The following is an 18,286-nucleotide window of genomic DNA, read 5'->3' as shown; positions in this document are numbered from 1 at the left end:
AGGAAGTTCATAACTGAACTGGAATATCAGAGGTCCAAACCCACACAGTAGATCTCAATGGCTTAGGTATGATTTTTCATTCATTCTGGCTGAACAGAATTAATTACTCTATTGGTATAGCACAGCAGGGAGGAGAGCCAGGCTGGGAGTCCAGAGTCTGTGACTTCAAATCCCCGCTCGTGTCTCCTGGATGTCAAGGCCCAGCTAAAGATCACTCCCACAGTTACGTGCCCTGCCACCTGTGCAGCCGTGGGCAAGCTGCAGAGTCCCAAGGAGCCCAGTTTCCCCCCAGCTGGCAGTTGCGGACTGGCTTGTGCAGCTGTGGCAAGCTGAGCAGGCCCTAGCCAGCTGGGGAGGACTAGCCTCAGAGGGAGGCAATGGTAAACCCCTTCTGAATACCGCTTATGAAAACCCTATTCATAGGGTAGCCATAAATCGGGATCGACTTGAAGGCAGTCCATTTCCATTTTGTCTATGGTTACTAAAGAGAAAACAACCATCACTGATGCATATAGAAAGTCTTCTACAAGCTTTCTATTAATTTGCCAGATGCCTTCAGAGTAAGAGTCTGCAACTGGCAGAAGGCTCGCCCTCCCTGGGTGTGAGACAGGGTGGAGTATATGTACCTTGGGAGAAAGATACTGAGTGGGTATGACTGTTCCAAATTCTGTCAGAGGCCTACTAGGATAACTGGTTCAGGTAGGTTTTGTTGGTGGGCTCTTGTGTCCATATCAGGTGTTTAGGAGGAGTCTTAGTAAAGAGGAAGATGGGTGATGCCACCCCAATTTCAGTGATCATGGGTAGAGGGAGGTATAGCCACAGAGAGGAGATGAACTACCATAGAAGATAAGGGAAGGCTATCTACGCCTAGTTCCTCTCTCCCAGTCCTCTCATGGATGGGTTCGTCGTTGCTCATCTGCTGTGCCCACTGGCCCATGTGTGCTGTTGTTTAATGGCACACAATAAGACCACACTCATCCATCTGATCATGGATGAAGATGCTGATTTGCTGTGCATTACTGAGACCTAGGTGGGCCAGCTGGGATGGGTTGATTTGACCCAGCTTTGCCCACCTGGATACCCGGCGCAACACCAGCACAGGCTGCAGGGTCGGGTGAGAGGAGTTGCTGTGATCTACAGAATTTCCATCTCTGTCACTAGGAAACCACTCTGTCTTGGAGTTGGCTGTGAGGGCCTGCACCTGGTATCAGACCAAGGAGACAGTAAACTAGAGTTGCTACTGGTGTACCATCCACCCTGCTGCATGACAGCTTCTCTGAGCAAGCTGGCGGAGGCCATCTTAGCTGTGGTATTGGAGGAGCCCAGAACGATAGCCCTGGGTGATTTCAATGTCCATGCTGAGGCTGCTTCTAATGTTCCGGCTCGGGACTTCATGGCCACCATGATGACCATGAGGCTGCCTCAAGTTGTCACTGGCCCAAAGCATAGGGGAGGGCACACCCTTGAATTGGCTTTTATTCCAGATGGAGGAAGGGGTGGTCTGGAAATGGAAGGGCGGATGTCACCCCATGGTCAGACCACTTCCTGCTGAAGTTTAGACATAGGGCTCCAATCCTTCCCTGCAGGAGTGACGGACAGATTAAGATGGTTTGTCCCCAGAGACTAATGGAATCACAGGATTCCTGAATATCCTGGGGGAGTTCCCAGTAGATAGAGCAGGTGACCCTGTTGAAGCCCTTGTCACGCTGTGGAACAGCAAGACACGTCAGGCTCTTGACACAATTAGCCCTGAGCACCCTCTCCAGCATTGTGGAGTCCAGTTTGCACCTTGGTACAAATGGCGAAAGACGTGCTGTGAGGCTGATCGGGCATGAGTAAAACATTATAACCATGCCTACTGTATGGTGGTAAGGGCAGCGAAGAAGGCCCACTTCTCTGCCACCATCGCATCCTCAAGTAATCATTCAGTGGAGCTTTTCCATATTGTCAGGGATCTGTTGACATCAACTCCAGGAAATTGAATTTTAGACCCTTCGGAGGCCCACTGTGAATTGTTTGCAAGGCACATTGAGGGTAAAGTACCAATGTCCGTAGCAATCTTGATGCCCCATCCACATCTACTGTAGTCTCCAGTGCGGTGTCCAGTGCAATGTCTGTTGCAACTTCTTGGGATCAGTTTCAGTTGATGCAGCCTTATGACATGGACAAGGTGCTTGCAACAATGTGGCCAGCAACATGTCCTCTTGACCTTTGACCATCCTGCCTTATTAAATCTTGCTGAGGGGGTTTGAGTGGATCCAGAGTGTGGTCAATGTGTCATTGTAAGAAGGAGTGGTTCGAGCCACCCTGAAAGAGGCGGTCATCCGACCTGAGAAAGCTCACCCTGGACCCATTGGTTGGTGACAACTACTGCCCGGTTGTAAATACCCCCTTTTTAAGGGAGGTCACCCTGATGGATGATCTGTATTGGGAGAAGGACAGGGGGAGAGCAACTCTGTTATTCGTACTTGATCTCTCAGCGGCTTTTGATACCATTGACCATGGTATTCTTCTGGGCCAACTTGGTGAGATGGGTATTGGAGGCACTGTTTTACAGTGGTTCCAATCCTATCTCCAGGGTTGTTTTCAGAAAATAGCATTGGGTGATTGTCTTTCAGTCCCCTGGCAGTGGTGCTGTGGGGTGGCGCAGGGTACAATCTTGTCCCCCATGCTGTTTAACATCTATATGAAGCCCTTGGGAGAGGTCATCAGGAGATCTGAGGCAAGGTGTCAGCAGTACGCTGATGATACCCAGCTCTATTTCTCTGTAACATCTGAATCGGGAGAGACCGTGCAAGCCCTGGAATGATGCCTGGACTCAGTGGTGAGCTGGATGATGGCCAATAAACTGAATCTGAATCCTAGCAAGATGGAGACACTATAGGTTAGTGGTTCCCGAGTTCAGATAACTGGTCAGGATACCTGAAATATCGTCTTATCCCTTATATACCCAGTTGATCACTGTGCTCTGCAGGTGAGGGCCTCCTGCAGATACCATCTTATCAGAAGGTCCATTCTGCACAACCTAGGAAGCAGACCTTTAGTGTAATGGCACCCACCCTTTGGAATTCGCTCCCCTTAAATATCAGACAGGCACCATCTCTGTTATCTTTCTGGTGCGTACTGCAGATCTTCCTCTTTCAGTAAGCCTTTCAAATAGAGACCTTATCCCTTTCTCCATCTGTGTTGGAATTGCTTTTTAATATGTTTTATAAGTTTTTTTTTAAAAAAGATGTTTTTAAAGCTTTTTTTTAAAAAAAGATGTTTTTAAACATGTTTTGTTTTAATATATTTTAAATTCTGTTTTTATGATGTTTTAGAGTGTTTTTAGTGCTTTTGTTTGCTGCTCTGGGCTCCTATGGGGAAGAAGAGCAGGATATAAATCTAATAAATAAATAAAAATAAATAATAGTGAACATATAGGCTCTCCAGTTGATGTGTGTGTGAACCAGCCCTGAAACCAAAAAAAAGTTTATTCAGAATGACTTCTATTTTATTCTATGTTGACTAAGGATCATCAAAATAAGAACATCTTATTCACCCCTTCGCCTTAAATCAACAATGTACTAAAACTGAAAGAGGCGGCAGTGAGACCACTCCTGAAAAAGCCTTCCCTGGACCCAGAGGATTTCAGCAGCTGCAGACCAGTAGCCAATGTTCCGTTCCTGGGCAAGATCCTGGAACGTGTGGTTGCTGACCAGCTCCAGGCGCTATTGGATGAAACTGATTATCTAGATCCATTTCAATCGGGTTTCAGGCCCGGTTTCGGCACTGAGACTGCCTTGGTCGCCCTGTTTGATGACCTATGTCGGGAGAGAGACAGAGGGAGTGTAACTCTGTTGATTCTCCTTGACCTCTCAGCGGCTTTTGATACCATCGACCATGGTATCCTTCTGGAGAGGCTTGCGGAGTTGGGAGTTGGAGGCACTGCTTGACAGTGGTTCCGCTCCTACTTAGCGGGTCGTCTCCAGAAGATAGTGCTTGGGGAACATTGCTCGACACCGTGGGTTCTCCAATGTGGGGTCCCGCAGGGTTCGGTTCTGTCTCCCATGCTTTTTAACATTTATATGAAGCCGCTGGGGGCGGTCATCAGGAGTTTTGGAGTGCGTTGTCATCAGTATGCTGATGACACACAGCTCTACTTCTCCTTTACATCTTCTTCAGGTGAGGCAGTCGACGTGCTGAACCGTTGCCTGGCTGCGACAATGGACTGGATGAGAACTAACAAACTGAGACTCAATCCTGATAAGACTGAGATGCTGTTGGTGGATGGTTTCTCTGATCGGATGGTGGATATATACCCTGTCCTGGATGGGGTTACACTCCCCCTAAAGGAACAGGTGCGTAGTCTGGGAGTCATCTTAGACTCTTCCCTCACACTTGAGGCTCATGTAGCCTCGGTGGCCCGGAATGCGTTCTACCAACTTCGGTTGGTAGCCCAGCTACATCCCTATCTGAGTAAGGAGGACCTCACATCAGTGGTACATGCTATGGTAACCTCGCGTCTGGACTACTGCAATGCGCTTTACGTAGGGCTACCTTTGAAGACGATTCGGAAGCTACAGCTAGTGCAAAATGCGGCGGCCAGACTGCTAACAAGAACTAAGCGGTCTGAGCATACAACACCTGTGCTAGCCCGTTTGCACTGGCTTCCAATATGCTTCCGGGCCAGATTCAAAGTGTTGGTACTTACCTATAAAGCCTTATACGGCGCGGGACCACGATATCTGTCGGAACGCCTCTCCCGATATGAACCGGCCCGTACACTACGGTCTACTACGAAGGCCCTCCTCCGGGTTCCGACTCATAGGGAAGCCCGGAGAGTGGTGACAAGATCTAGGGCCTTCTCAGTGGTGGCCCCCGAACTATGGAATGGTCTCCCCGAGGAGGTGCGCCTGGCGCCGACACTATCATCTTTTCGGCGCCAGGTTAAAACCTTTCTCTTCTCTGAGGCATTTTAATTCCTGTTAATCCTAAATTATTATATTTTGATTTTAGACTGTACAGTTTTTTGTACAGTTTTGTATTGTGATATACTGTATTGTGTTATTTTTATTGTATTTTTAATGTTCACCGCCCAGAGAGCTGTTGCTAGTCGGGCGGTATATAAGCTTAATAAAATAAAATAAATAAATAAATAAATAAATAATAAATAAAATACAACACATGTAACCATCCTGTTAAAGTGTCCAAGAAGTAAGAAGCAGAAGTGTCTTCCTAATTCAAGGGCAAGTAAGAAAACCTGAAGGTTCAAACAAGTGGTTTTACTTGCTCGCATCTGAAACAGAGTGGATTCTAACGAAACATTGCTAATGGCCAATATTTATATTGAAGGAAAATCATATACACATTTCCTACTGACTTCAGTACTTCCTTCCAGATCCAGTTTAGAATACATGAATAAACCAAAAAACCATCTGGCTTAGTTAGGCAGGTGTTTTGAACACCTACTGCAGCAGAGCTGCTCTGCTTCCATGCTTTGAACAATTAAATGATATATATTAGTATCCAACATTAATTTGTCTTAATCAGCACTGCATACCAGTCTCTACAGGTAGTTCTTCAGCAGTTGCTTCTTCCAGCTCTGATCCTTTCTCCTTTATTTGACTTGTGTTTTTCTTTCTCTTATTCATTTGGTCAATTAAAAGCTGAAATTCAGCTTTGTGTTTTTTCCCTGAAAAACAAAAACACACTGACACATTAGGAGCAAACTGAAAGCGTAGTATCACAATGAAGGCTTGAAAGGCTGATGAGCAGTACAATGCCTCTAATTCATTCTTCACACACCCAGTCCCCTCCAAAGGTTGTTGGAGTAGAACTCCTATCAGCTCCAGAATTATAAAGCCATGCTAGTTGGGGTGGAGCGGAGTTGTAGCCCAACGATATCTGGAGGGCACCAGGTTAGCGAAGGCTTCTCTGACTACTGAATCATTCATTGATAATTTCTGGTGCATTTTCACCCAAAGCAATTCATAGTAACTGATCCTCACAACAAATTGGTGGATGTTAGCAATTATGCCAGATAATACGAAGCAGACTCGTAAACAGCCACTTGCCTATAGTACCAATTACTACCAGTCAAACACAGCGGGGAGTTGTTTTAAAAAAATCAGAAACAGTTGGTGCTCCCTCCTCCTTTTCCAGGCTATAGATGCTGTTGGAATATGTGGTTCAACTCAAACTCGTGGGTTGAGGCTGCATGGGGTTAAAAGGGTAGCTAGAGAGAAGACCTCCTGACTGCTAGGATAATACCTATCCTTTGATCTCCTGCTGACTCTCCCTTCCTGCTAGACTGATATACTTAGGATGTTGACCCACATCTTCCGGTCTCCTTCCTTCTTCTTTCTCTTGAGAGGGAGAGCAAACATCTTCTCTTTGTCTCTCCCTCTGCTCCAAGCATGAGGGCAAACACTAGACTTAGTGTTTGCATCTCCAACTTAGCTAGATGTAGAACTCTTTCCTATCAAGTATGTACTTCCAGAATAGTTATTTCTTATTTTAAAGCTTAAAGTCTCTGACTAATTCCAGGGAAGGTGTAATCTTTAGCAAAGTTTCAAATACACAAAGCTCACTCAGACGCTCAAATATCTAATCTCACTACTCTGCAACAGATGCATCCTAATCCATACTGCTAGCCATTCATCAGAAAGACTAGAAAAAGGTTTTTTGCTGGCTAGGTACTTTTGTGGACTCATTTGAAAGACAAAAATATGTTCTGCTCTACACAATATGTAGTACACAAAATATCCATCAGACCACAAAATACATAGAAACAAAGTATGGGAGTGCACGCGCACACACACAAAACTGTGCAAAACTGTCCTTGTGCAAGTAATGATGATACAGTCAATGCTGCTGGAACCAATATTAAGCATCACTATGGAAACCACCTGTTGTTGTTTTTGATGGGCATAGTACTGCCAGTATTAAGAAAACAGAGCACCTACACTATACAAAGAAATCATCAGTGGCTGTGAAGTTTGCTGAGAAGTCAGCAGTGACTGTGAGGAAAGGACAGGTTTTCTCAAACCAGGATAATAAACAGTGCTTTGAGGGCATGCTCAGAAGATTCCTAAAGAACAACAGTCACACTGTGATCCATGCCAAAAAATGATGTTCATATACTCATTGTAAAGGCCGCTCTACAATTAGCAGAATACAGCAATGTGAGAGGCATTTCTGGTGATACAGACATACTGGTCCTTGTCTTACATCACAGAAATGGGAACATAGTGATGCAGTCCACAAAACATGCTGGAAAAAAATCAGTATTACTGAAAATGCAATAGGAGTGGTGTATTTGTGTTATGTACCTTCAAGTCGATTGCAACTTATGACAACCCTATGAATCAGTGACCTCCAATAGCATCTGTTGTAAACGACCCTGTTCAGATCTTGTAAGTAATGCTATGAGTGGTTGTGATACAACCAGAGTCATTTTTGGATGGAGGAGCGCATCTATATTCCATCTCCTTCTCAAATCCAAAAAAAAAATGCAATTGGACATTGTTATTTAGGCAAACAGAACACATCCCCAAAGTTCAACTGACATAGATCATACACAAAGTACTCTCATCTGTATGGGGGGGACGATGAAAATCCAGACCTTGACATAAAAAATGTATGAGAGAAAGATCTATACTGAAAAAAAGGAGCCTGGCCTTGCACATCTACCTCCAAAAGCTGATGCAGCAAATTACCACTTGTGCCAGCACATTAACAATGTGTGATATAAAAAAACTTGGAGATACCAAACTGGATCCAAAGAAACATGGGGTACTATAGCCCAGAATCACAAAAAAGAACCTGCCAGAAAAGTGACTGAAAGCAACATGTTGCACCTGTAAAATTAGAGTGAATGAACCATGTGGTGAATGCCGAATTATGGTCTTGCATGTTCAGTATCTCTGCAAAAATATATCAGCAGTTCTTAGCGATGAGGAGGAATAAGCAGTACCAGTACACATCTTCATTCCCTTCAAATTATTAAAATTCAATTGAATTGTTTCACAGTAAGTTCTTTTGAGATTATATCAAGGGCCTTTATGTACGGTTTTTAAGAAAACTCAACAAAAGAAAATATTTGCCTTTTCCCCATCGCATAACTAGATGTTGGCAAACTTTGAATATCCAACAAACAGTGATGCCCAGAGAACAATGAAATCAGAATGGTAATTTTTGTAGTTAGTTGACATTAAGGACAATTTTAGACTCTGCTGCACTAGTGAGGGAAACAGAGAGAGAGAGAGAGAGAGAGAGAGAGAGAGAGAGCCCTTGTGTGTATTGTTCGTTTGTTTTTCTTACAGTAGTTTCCACTGCCAAAAGGACATGCTCTTCAGCCGTGCAAAAAAGCAACAAGTGAAACACTGCCCCGAGTACTTAGTTCATCCCCACATGTTCCTCTTGCTGCTCTGGATCGCAACCAAGATCTACATTTATATAGTTCTAATTCACTGGAGGGAAAAGAATGAAAACTTGACATTTGAAAGGAGATTTAATCTTCTAATGTAGGAAACATTTCCTCCAATATTCAAAGTGTACTGGATGGGGTTGCACTCCCCCTGAAGCAGCAGGTTCGTAGCTTGGGGGTTCTCCTAGAATCATCTCTGTCACTTGAGGCTCAGGTAGCCTCGGTGGCACGGAGGGCCTTCTACCAGCTTCGGTTGGTGGCCCAACTACGTCCCTATCTGGACAGGGATAACCTGGCTTCAGTTGTCCATGCTCTGGTAACCTCTAGATTACTGCAATGCACTCTACGTGGGGCTACCTTTGAAGACAGTTCAGAAACTGCAGCTTGTGCAAAACGCAGCGGCCAGATTGGTAACAGGGACCAGACGGTCCGAACATATAAAACCGATTCCGGCCTGCTTGCACTGGCTGCCTATATGTTTCCGAGCTTGATTCAAGGTGCTGGTTTTGACTTTTAAAGCCTTACACAGCTTGGGACCACAATACCTGATGGAACGCCTCTCCCAATATGAACCCACCTGTAGACTACGTTCAAGATCAAAGGCCCTCCTCCGGGTGCCTACTCCAAGGGAAGCTCGGAGAATGGCAACAAGGGAGAGGGCCTTCTCAGTGGTGGCCCCCAAATTGCTGTTTATAGGCAATTTTAGTGTTCACAAATACTGAATGATCAAATATGGTGTGGTCCAAGGACACATTTATTTATTTAATGTATGTATATATTTGTTTGGGAGACGAACATCTTTGAAATTATAAACAAATTGGAACAGAATACTGTTTTTCTTTTGACAGAGTCCGAATCCCAAAGCACAGCATGTAATAAATTTTAGAAATATATTTTAAAGTTCAGACTCATTAACAAAACAGTGAGTGCTCAAGAAAGAAACCCAAGAACCTTTGAGATGACTGAGTCTCTGATGAAACAGAAAATAACAATTTGACTAATGATAATTCTGATAAGAAATGATGTAGCTGCTGTCAGCAACTTACTTAAAAGGCACTTTAGAAGCCTTCACATGACAGCTATATTTTATATGGAAGCATAATGCACATACTCTACATTCTCCAAGCCTCCTCAGAAATGCATCCAAACAGCCCATCCAGAGACTTCTGAATGCCAAACAATGCAAACAGATATGCAAGCTACATTATTTGATGCTTATTCCAAAAACAGGCAAATGAAATATTTTTGCCACACTCTATTTGACAAACAAGCATTAAAAACAACAACCCAACAAGGATGTAATCCTTCTTTCCTGTGACTATCTATTGTTCACACACACACACACACACACACACACACACACACACACACAGAGAGAGAGAGAGAGAGAGAGAGAGAGAGAGAGAGAGAGAGAGAGAGAGAGAGAGAGAGAGAGAGAGAGAGAGAGAGAGAGAGAGAGAGAGAGAGAGAGAGAGAGAGAGAGAGAGAGAGAGAGAGAGAGAGAGAGAGAATATTATCCTAGTAACACAACTGTAGGTTATTAGAGAATCATGCAGAAGAACAACTGACAATATCAACAGCCATACTAATTCTACTGGGACCCAGGAATCAATTCTCCCTAAATTAAAGGAATAGATATGTTTCATGGTAGAGAGCTTTCAACCACATTTGCATTTTTTTAAAATGCTTATTATTAGGGACCTGTGTTGTTTTTCTGACTGAAAACTTCTAGCCAAAGTGGCTATTATCCCCACTGCGTTGAAAAGACAGGTTATCTGTACTGTGCCTCTTCCCCCCACCCCCCGAGACTGTCAGCTGTTTGGTGGTACAGGACAGATATTGATCGAAGAAACCACACAGCGGGAAATGTCATCACTCAAATGGAAATCAGATGCTTCAACCCACCCAAGACGGTTGCTTATAAGTTTAAAAAATAACTTTAAAAAACATTTGGGAAATCAGGTCATGGATCTCCATGCCACACCTGTTCTGGCCTTAAGAGAGTAGCTGGCTATGTCTCAAAGCAGTGTACATGGTCATCCCCCCTCCATTTTACCCAACAATTTCGTAACGTAGGTTAGGCAGGGCTTCATGGCTGACTTGGACCTTTGGTTCTCCAGTCCTAATCTAGCTACTCTATTCACTACTCCACACTGCCATCTGACTGAGTTCTACTAAGGATATTAGCCACACGTTCTTAGTTTTGGCCTCACACTAGTGGCTTAAAAACAGGTATGGGGAGCCTGCAGCCCTCCACGTTGTTGCATTTCAACTCCCATCATTAACTGGGAGTTTATCTAATCACTATTAGCAATATTGGCTGGGCTGATGGGAGTTGTAGTCCAACAACAGAGGGCCACAAGTGCCCCATTCCTGGTTTAAAATAACAGTGGTCACTTCACAGGTCAGATAGGATTTTTGTGCAGCTGCTGAGTATATGAATCCTGTAGAGTTCAGGTGTGGACCTAATAAATGTCTGGACAGAAGATGACTGGGAGTCTCATATTAGGTGCGCTGAGATTTTCAAGGAACAGGTGGAAATCACCATAGCAGATGGGCTGGAAGAGGAGCGAAGGGAAATTTCATTGCACATGCGGATATCCTTGTGCTAACAGGACAATGTCACTGGCTACAACCCTATAAATATGGTTTTCAGAACAAATTTCTCCACTTTTCATGATTTCAACAAATTTAAACATCAACTAAAATTAGACGCTACTATATATACCAATTCTGCAGGTTAAGAAAAACATTTGCACAAGCTGTAGTGTGACATTTGCTGTTTTCATGAACGTTATAAACAAACATATAAATTAGCTATGGCTCTCTAGCAGCATGTTCGGCTCTCCAAAATGAACAATCTGCATGCCCAAGACTAAAAATATATCACAACAGAGTCTGCCAAACTATCTTATTTACATAACAAAAAAATAAAATAAAAAGAAATCCTTCACGCTTAAGTACCAGTTCTACTATTGCCAAGTGATTTTAACGAAATAAAAATGAGCTACTTATGACACTAACAGAACAATCCTAAGTAGCTGGTGCAAGTGACCCCTATTCCATACTTGGTTCAGGAGGGGAGCTGCTACCAACTAAGCTGGCCTGAGACTTGCTGAGGAAAAACAAGCCTTTTTTAAAAAAGGCTCATACCACCCTTTTTGCAGGTGTATGTTCTGCTGGGTTGCCAGGTTACATGACTGAGAAGAAAGAGGTTTGGGACAGGTGAAAGTCTCTTATTTCCCCTTCCCACCCCTATCACATCCCTTGAACCCCTGTTTTTGGGGACTCATACCAGCACAGGTTCTGCCTGCTTAAATTCCGCTGGCTGAGACAGCATATTCCTAGCTGTGCTGGGTTGTTATCCTGATGTATCTTTGGCTAAGCCAAGATAAGGGACTTATAGCCCTGGTTGAACCGGGACAGCCCAGATTTGCTCATCCCAGCAGATCTTGCATTTGGATCAAGCTGCAAGCTAGGCTTGCTGGTACAGGGAAATGGATTCCAGACAAATGGGGGGGGGAAGAGTGGTTCTGAATGATAATTTATGTGGTGGGCCGTAGCTTAGTGGTACAGCACATTTGTAGATCCCATATTCTCAAGCTAAAAGTAGGATGGGGAAATCTACCTGCCTGAGGTCTTTGAGAATAGACAATATCCAGCTAGATGAACCAGTCTCAGCATTGTCTACTGTGACTTTCAAGCTGTTCTCCAAGACTTCAGATAGGAATATTTCCCATCGCCTGCTACCTGGTTCTAGTTTTAACTTGAGATACCAGGGCATGAACCTGGGGTCTTCTGCATGCAAAGCATGTGCTCTACCACTTAACTATGACCCATCGTCTAAATTCAGCATCTTCATATATGATCAAACATTCACTTTTCATTCAAAACATTATACTTGCACCTCAAAAAGGGTTATGTTTCCCTTGTTTCAATTTCGCCAAAGTGCTTTTAAGGAGAAAAAAGTAGAGCTTTAGGGCTGTTTTGCTGAACACTTAAGAAAAAGGCAGTTACAAAAAAATTACCTCCTTCCCAGTTTCAGCCTGTCAGGTCACCAAAGAGGCAAGGATTAGGGCTTGTGGAAAGTTGAAAAAAAGAGAAGAAAAACCACCATGAACGTTTTAGAGCTGAGGCCCTGAAGAAGCCAAGAACAAGCATAAGAGCAGTACACTGTCACTGATTAAATGCAAACTTTATAGCAACAAGTTCTCTCCATCCTTCAGGCATCATCTGACTTTCACATTCAAAACTAGCACTATGTTGCAAAGATCCAGTTGACATTTTGAGACCAAATTAATCTATCTCAACAACTGTCTTATAATAAAGAAGTGTAGCAACTTACATCTGGATCTTAAAGGGTGGCATCCAAAACGGCGGATTTCCACTCATGCAACAGGACTTCTTCTTCTCTCCCCCTGTAGCTCCCCCTCCAAACTGCTTCAGAGAGTCCTCCAATCCTCCAGAACGGATTTGGAAGGGAGGTGCATGGGGCTTTAGAGGAGAGCACAGGAACTGGAAGCCCTTTTGCAGAAACAGAAATCCATTCTGCTGGTAGCTGGACACCGCTGGATGTCAGCCAAGCCTCTATGACTTTTTCTCAGTGAGGAGGTTAATGGACCCTTTTTGCATCTAGTACGCAGCCTATACTCTGGACAAGAGGATACTGTAAGAACAGAATCTGGAGAAACTGATTGATTGAAACTGAGACAGGGGTGTATTTTATCACCCTATTTGTTTAATCTATATGCAGAACATAATACAGAAAGCAAGACTGGACCAAGATGAAGGTGGTGTGAAAATTGGAGGGAGAATATCAATAATTTAAGATATGCAGATGATACCATACTACTAGCAGAAACCAGTAATGATTTGAAACAAATGCTGATGAAAGTTAAAGAGGAAAGCACAAAAGCAGGACTACAGCTGAACGTCAAGAAGACTAAAGTAATGACAACAGAAGATTTAAAGCTGACAATGAGGACAATGAATTTGTCAAGGATTATCACCTTGGCACAGTCATTAACCAAAATGGAGACAATAGTCAAGTAATCAGAAGAAGGCTAGGACTGAGGACGGCAGCTATGAGAGAACTAGAAAGGGTCCTCAAATGCAAAGATGTATCACTGAACACTAAAGTCAGGATCATTCAGACCATGGTATTCCCGATCTCTATGTATGGATGTGAAAGTTGGACAGTGAAAAAAGCAGGTAAGAGAAAAATCAACTCATTTGAAATGTGGTGTTGGAGGAGAGCTTTGCGCATACCATGGACTGCGAAAAAGACAAATAATTGGGTGTTAGAACAAACTGAACCAGAACTATCACTAGAACCTAAAAGGATGAAACTGAGGTTATCATACTTTGGACACATAATGAGAAGATACGATTCACTAGAAAAGACAATAATAGTGGGGAAAACATAAGGGAGTAGAAAAAGAGGAAGATCAAACAAGAGATGGATTGATTCCATAAAAGAAGCCACAGACCTAACCTTACAAGATCTGAAAAGGGTGGTTTATAACAGATGCTATTGGAGGTCACTGATTCATAGGGTCGCCATAAGTTGTAATTGACTTGAAGGCACATAACAACATCAACACTTTAATTGTGACAAGCAGATGGTTGAAGCTGTACTTGATGAATTATCCCCACAAAGATCAACAACTTCTAGGGTAAGCATGATGCTGTTCTGAATCTACATTTATTTTTAATTTTCAACCATGATTCACAAAACCCTTTCTATGACCTAGAAATTAACCATTTTTTCAATCTTCCCTAAGGTATAAAAAAGATCTCCTATCAAAGGTTAGTTCAATTTAATATACTTCAAAACAATATTCTGTTAAACCCAATCAGATTGGTTGCTGGGAGAATATATGTAAAGCACTTTGAACACTCAAAAACAGTAATATGAAAGAAGTGTGGGGAACCTCTGGCCCAGGACATGAATAAGCCCCCTCCGGGCCTCTCTATCTAGTCCTCGGCCATACCCCCTCTCCTCAAGGGACACTCCTCACCAGCTCTGCTCAGTGCCCTCCTCAAATGCAGGAATGTGTTCTTGAACTGTGACAATGCCTCTTCTTTGCCTGGATGGAGGGTGGATAGATGTGTAGGTATATTTAGAAATCACAATTTTTGGCAGGCTGGAATGCAGCCCACAGTACAAAGGTCACATCCATTGCTCCACCCACTTTTGTCTCTAGCACCACTCTTCATTGCCATGTGGCCCCCTGAAAGGCTGCCTATGAGAGAGTACAACCCTCAAGACTGAAAAAAGTTCCTCACCCCTGACATAAATGCTAAGCATTATTCCCTCTCATAGCAAACATAGCTGGTGAGTGCCAACAGGAGTGAAGCCAAAAGGTGGCCCCTGAGAAACAAGAGGATGGTTCAATTTGCTGAAGGGAACCCTCAGATTTGCAGAAGTTCAAAAAACTGTTTTTTAAGGGGGGAAAACCCAGGGGGTAAAAAAAAACCCTCAAAATTGCCATTAAGAACTGAACAGATTCTGTGGCCACAGAATGCTGGGCATCTGCTGGAGGGGACAAAAAAGGGGAGAGGAATCAAATGGAGTATCCTGGAAAATGGCATGTTTGGCTCACTGGATCTCACAGGAGCACTTCACACTGTAATACTTTGTTGTAGGTTCCACTTTTTTAGTACTATTATTGGTTGAAAGAGTAGACAATTCTCACTCTCTCAAGGAACATTTATAGTGCAAGCCCCAAGGTTGGAGAAAAAACGATGGTTTTCCAGATACCATAGATCCAAACTCAGAGCAGATTCCCTAGTAGTAGAATAGCTGAGTCTGGCAACTACTGAGCACATAAAGGAATGGTTCCCAACCCCTTCCACAGTAGCAAAATGTAACCTCATGCCTGGGGTTAAGCCAGGCTTTTCTGCTTAAGAATTTTCTGGGAACAGACACTAGCCCTACTCAGGCATTCATTAACTATATCTATGGAGGGAGGAGGCATGCATTGGCCCTGGCCCCTCTACCCTCCAATCATCTTGCATTGAGTGGGAAGGTCTGAAGAGGGTTTTTAAACATGTCCAGTTGAAGGAAGGCAGGGCTGGAAAGGTCAGGGGTATAGGGAAAGTCATGGCTCCTCCAGGATATAGTTAACTAATGCCTGACTAGGGATAACAACCCACTATGTCAACCATCTCCAACATGATTCTCTCCAGATGTTTTTGATTCCAATTCCCATCAACCCCAGCATACATGGCCAATGGTTTGCTCATTCAATTTGTTTAATTTTCACACTACATATAAATATGCTTGTGCAGTGCACAAAACAGAAAATTTAAAACCAATATCAGAGAAACAAATCAACACAACACCTGGAGGACACCCCATTGGCTAAGGCTGCAGGAAGCTATAGCAAAACTCTTCCCCTCCCCATCAGAAACTGAAAGATAGCTAAGGATGCATTTACCATCCCATGTGTATCCCAGCCCAGGTTTTTTTTTAAAAAAATCCAATCCACCAGTTTATAACCTGGAGGGACAGGCCTTACAGTAGCCATATGGAGCCCACAGAAGAAGGAGCCTCCCACTTGTGAGAGCCCTACACAAAAGCATTTCTGGCAGTTGTCTTTCAACTTCAGCTGCCCACAGCAACACCCTCCTGGGCATATCAGAAGTTCTAAGGAGAGACATTAAAGGTCACCTACTGCAGCTCCCATCCAAGGTTGTTCCAGTTTAGCAAATCACCATTCAGCACGCATTTTAGGTGAACCCAGAAGACAAGCAAATGGGAAAGGGGTTGAAATAATGTTGGATAATGATCATGCCACAGGGGGAAGCTTTTGCAAATATTTATTTCAAATACTGACATTTTATTTATGCGCCATCATTGCAAGAATTACTTTTCTTTCTTTCTTTTTTGGTCATTTACTCTCTTGGGGGGGAAATCCTGATATATACTGGTGATCTCCTTGTTAATCCAAATCCCACCCCTGGAAGGTTTTACATACTGCCTAAAATCCACAAAGCCAACAATCCTGGTCGCCCAATTGTCTCAGGTACAACAAAGCTACCGAAAGGATTTCTCTGTACATTGACGTAAATTTACAAAACATGGTGCAAAACCTCCCATCATATATCAAAGACACCAAGGACTTCTTGCTTAAAATTGAGTCTTTAAACAAGCAGTATCAATTCCACAACAAGACTATACTAGCTACTTTAGATGTCACATCTCTTTACACCAATGTACCACATAATGATGGGATTCAGGCTTTAAATGAGTTCCTTAACACCAGAGATATGAACAATCCTCCAACAGAGGTTCTCACAACTTTAGCTACGCTAGTCCTGACTTGTAACAACTTTAAATTCAACGGAGAACACTACCTGCAACTACAATGCACAGCTATGGGGACTCGCATGGCTCCATCATATGCGAATCTCTTTATGGGTAAACTGGAACAGGAGATCCTCAAAAAGGCACTCAGCAAACCACTTATATGGTGGCAATACATTGACGACATCTTTATGGTCTGGACGAATGGTAAAGAGAGTTTGGAACAATTTAAAAATTACATCAACTCTATCCATCCCTCTATTAAGTTTACATTTAATAGTACAAATGACAATCCGCACATCCCTTTTCTGGATGTCTTTCTCACCATTGAAAACAACAAAATAGCCACTGATCTCTACAGCAAACCCACTGATGCCCACACCTATTTAAACTGGAAATCCTGCCATCCTAGGCATATAAAGAAGAACATTGTGTATAGCTTAGCTCTGAGAATCAAACTTATTTGCAACACTGAAGATAAATACCAGAGAAGGATCAGTGAACTTAAAGAACACCTTCTTCGAAGAGAATATTCTCCATATATTATCGATTGCAACATCCACCGAGCCTCCATTCTGTCCAGAGAGAACCTCCTCCATCATACTGAGGTGTCAAAGAGCAAAGAGCAACGGATTCCGTTTGTGGTAGATTTCCATCCAGCATCTCCTAACTATCACCGAGCAATCAGGGAGAGCTACCCATTGCTGGCAAACTCTGAACATCTTGCTAGCCTCCTGTTGTAGCATTTTGCCAACCTCCTAATTTGCGCAGACTGTTGATGAGAGCTGTGCTTAAGCCACCTATCACCAATCCAGGGTCTCATCCTTGTCACTCCAAACGCTGTATCACCTGTGTGTACCTCAGGGAGACAACCACTTTTACAAGCACTAGGACAGGCAGGACATATTACATCAAACAGAACATCACCTGCAGGTCCTGCAATATAGTTTACATCATCGAGTGCAAAAGACCAGGATGTCATATCCAATATGTAGGAAAGACCACAACTGACCTACGACCGCGCTTCAGGAACCACAAGTCGGCAATCTTGACAAAAAAAGTGGAACAATCAGTTGCAAAGCATTTTAACATCGAGGGTCACAGCCTGTTGGACTTTTCCATAACAGCAATAGAGATGTCAGCAGATCCAGCAGCATTGACCAAAAGGGAGAACTTTTGGATTTACTCTCTGGACACATTGGCACCACATGGCCTGAACCTGGAGGACAGTACCACCACTACTTAGCTTCTGCAAATGAAGCCCCTCTGAGCATTCCATCCTCAAAGCTCTATAACTGCCACCTTGGTAACAGCATTTGTATGTTAGCAGCTGATGAAGGCGGAAGCTGAAACGTTTTGTTAATATAATAAAAACCTCTGTTTGGTTAATCACAATTACGTTTTTATATATATATATGTAAGACAGTTTAGAAAGCAACAAACAGAACTTCACTCAAGCTTGCTCTGGATCCCTATAAGGATTCCGTTAATCACCTAATATATATATATATATATATATATATATAAAAACGTAATTGTGATTAACCAAACAGAGGTTTTTATTG

The 18,286-nt window shown here is 43.2% G+C and overlaps 1 protein-coding gene across 3 annotated transcripts in view; it reads right to left on the bottom strand.

Annotated features, from left to right (window-relative positions):
* The window catches only part of RAD18 (RAD18 E3 ubiquitin protein ligase), a 230,678-nt gene that overhangs the window by 129,951 nt on the left and 82,441 nt on the right, over positions 1-18,286 (bottom strand). For all 3 annotated transcript variants that reach the window (XM_061618523.1, XM_061618525.1, XM_061618524.1), the window contains exon 10: positions 5,543-5,674. In XM_061618523.1, coding sequence (XP_061474507.1) covers positions 5,543-5,674 — 132 coding nt within the window. The remainder of the gene's footprint in view (positions 1-5,542; positions 5,675-18,286) is intronic.

Source organism: Rhineura floridana, chromosome 3, assembly GCF_030035675.1.
Source record: "Rhineura floridana isolate rRhiFlo1 chromosome 3, rRhiFlo1.hap2, whole genome shotgun sequence".
Classification (NCBI taxonomy): Eukaryota; Metazoa; Chordata; class Lepidosauria; order Squamata; family Rhineuridae; genus Rhineura; species Rhineura floridana.
Note: the sequence above shows the minus strand (reverse complement) of the source record. Positions and strands in the feature narration are given on the sequence as shown.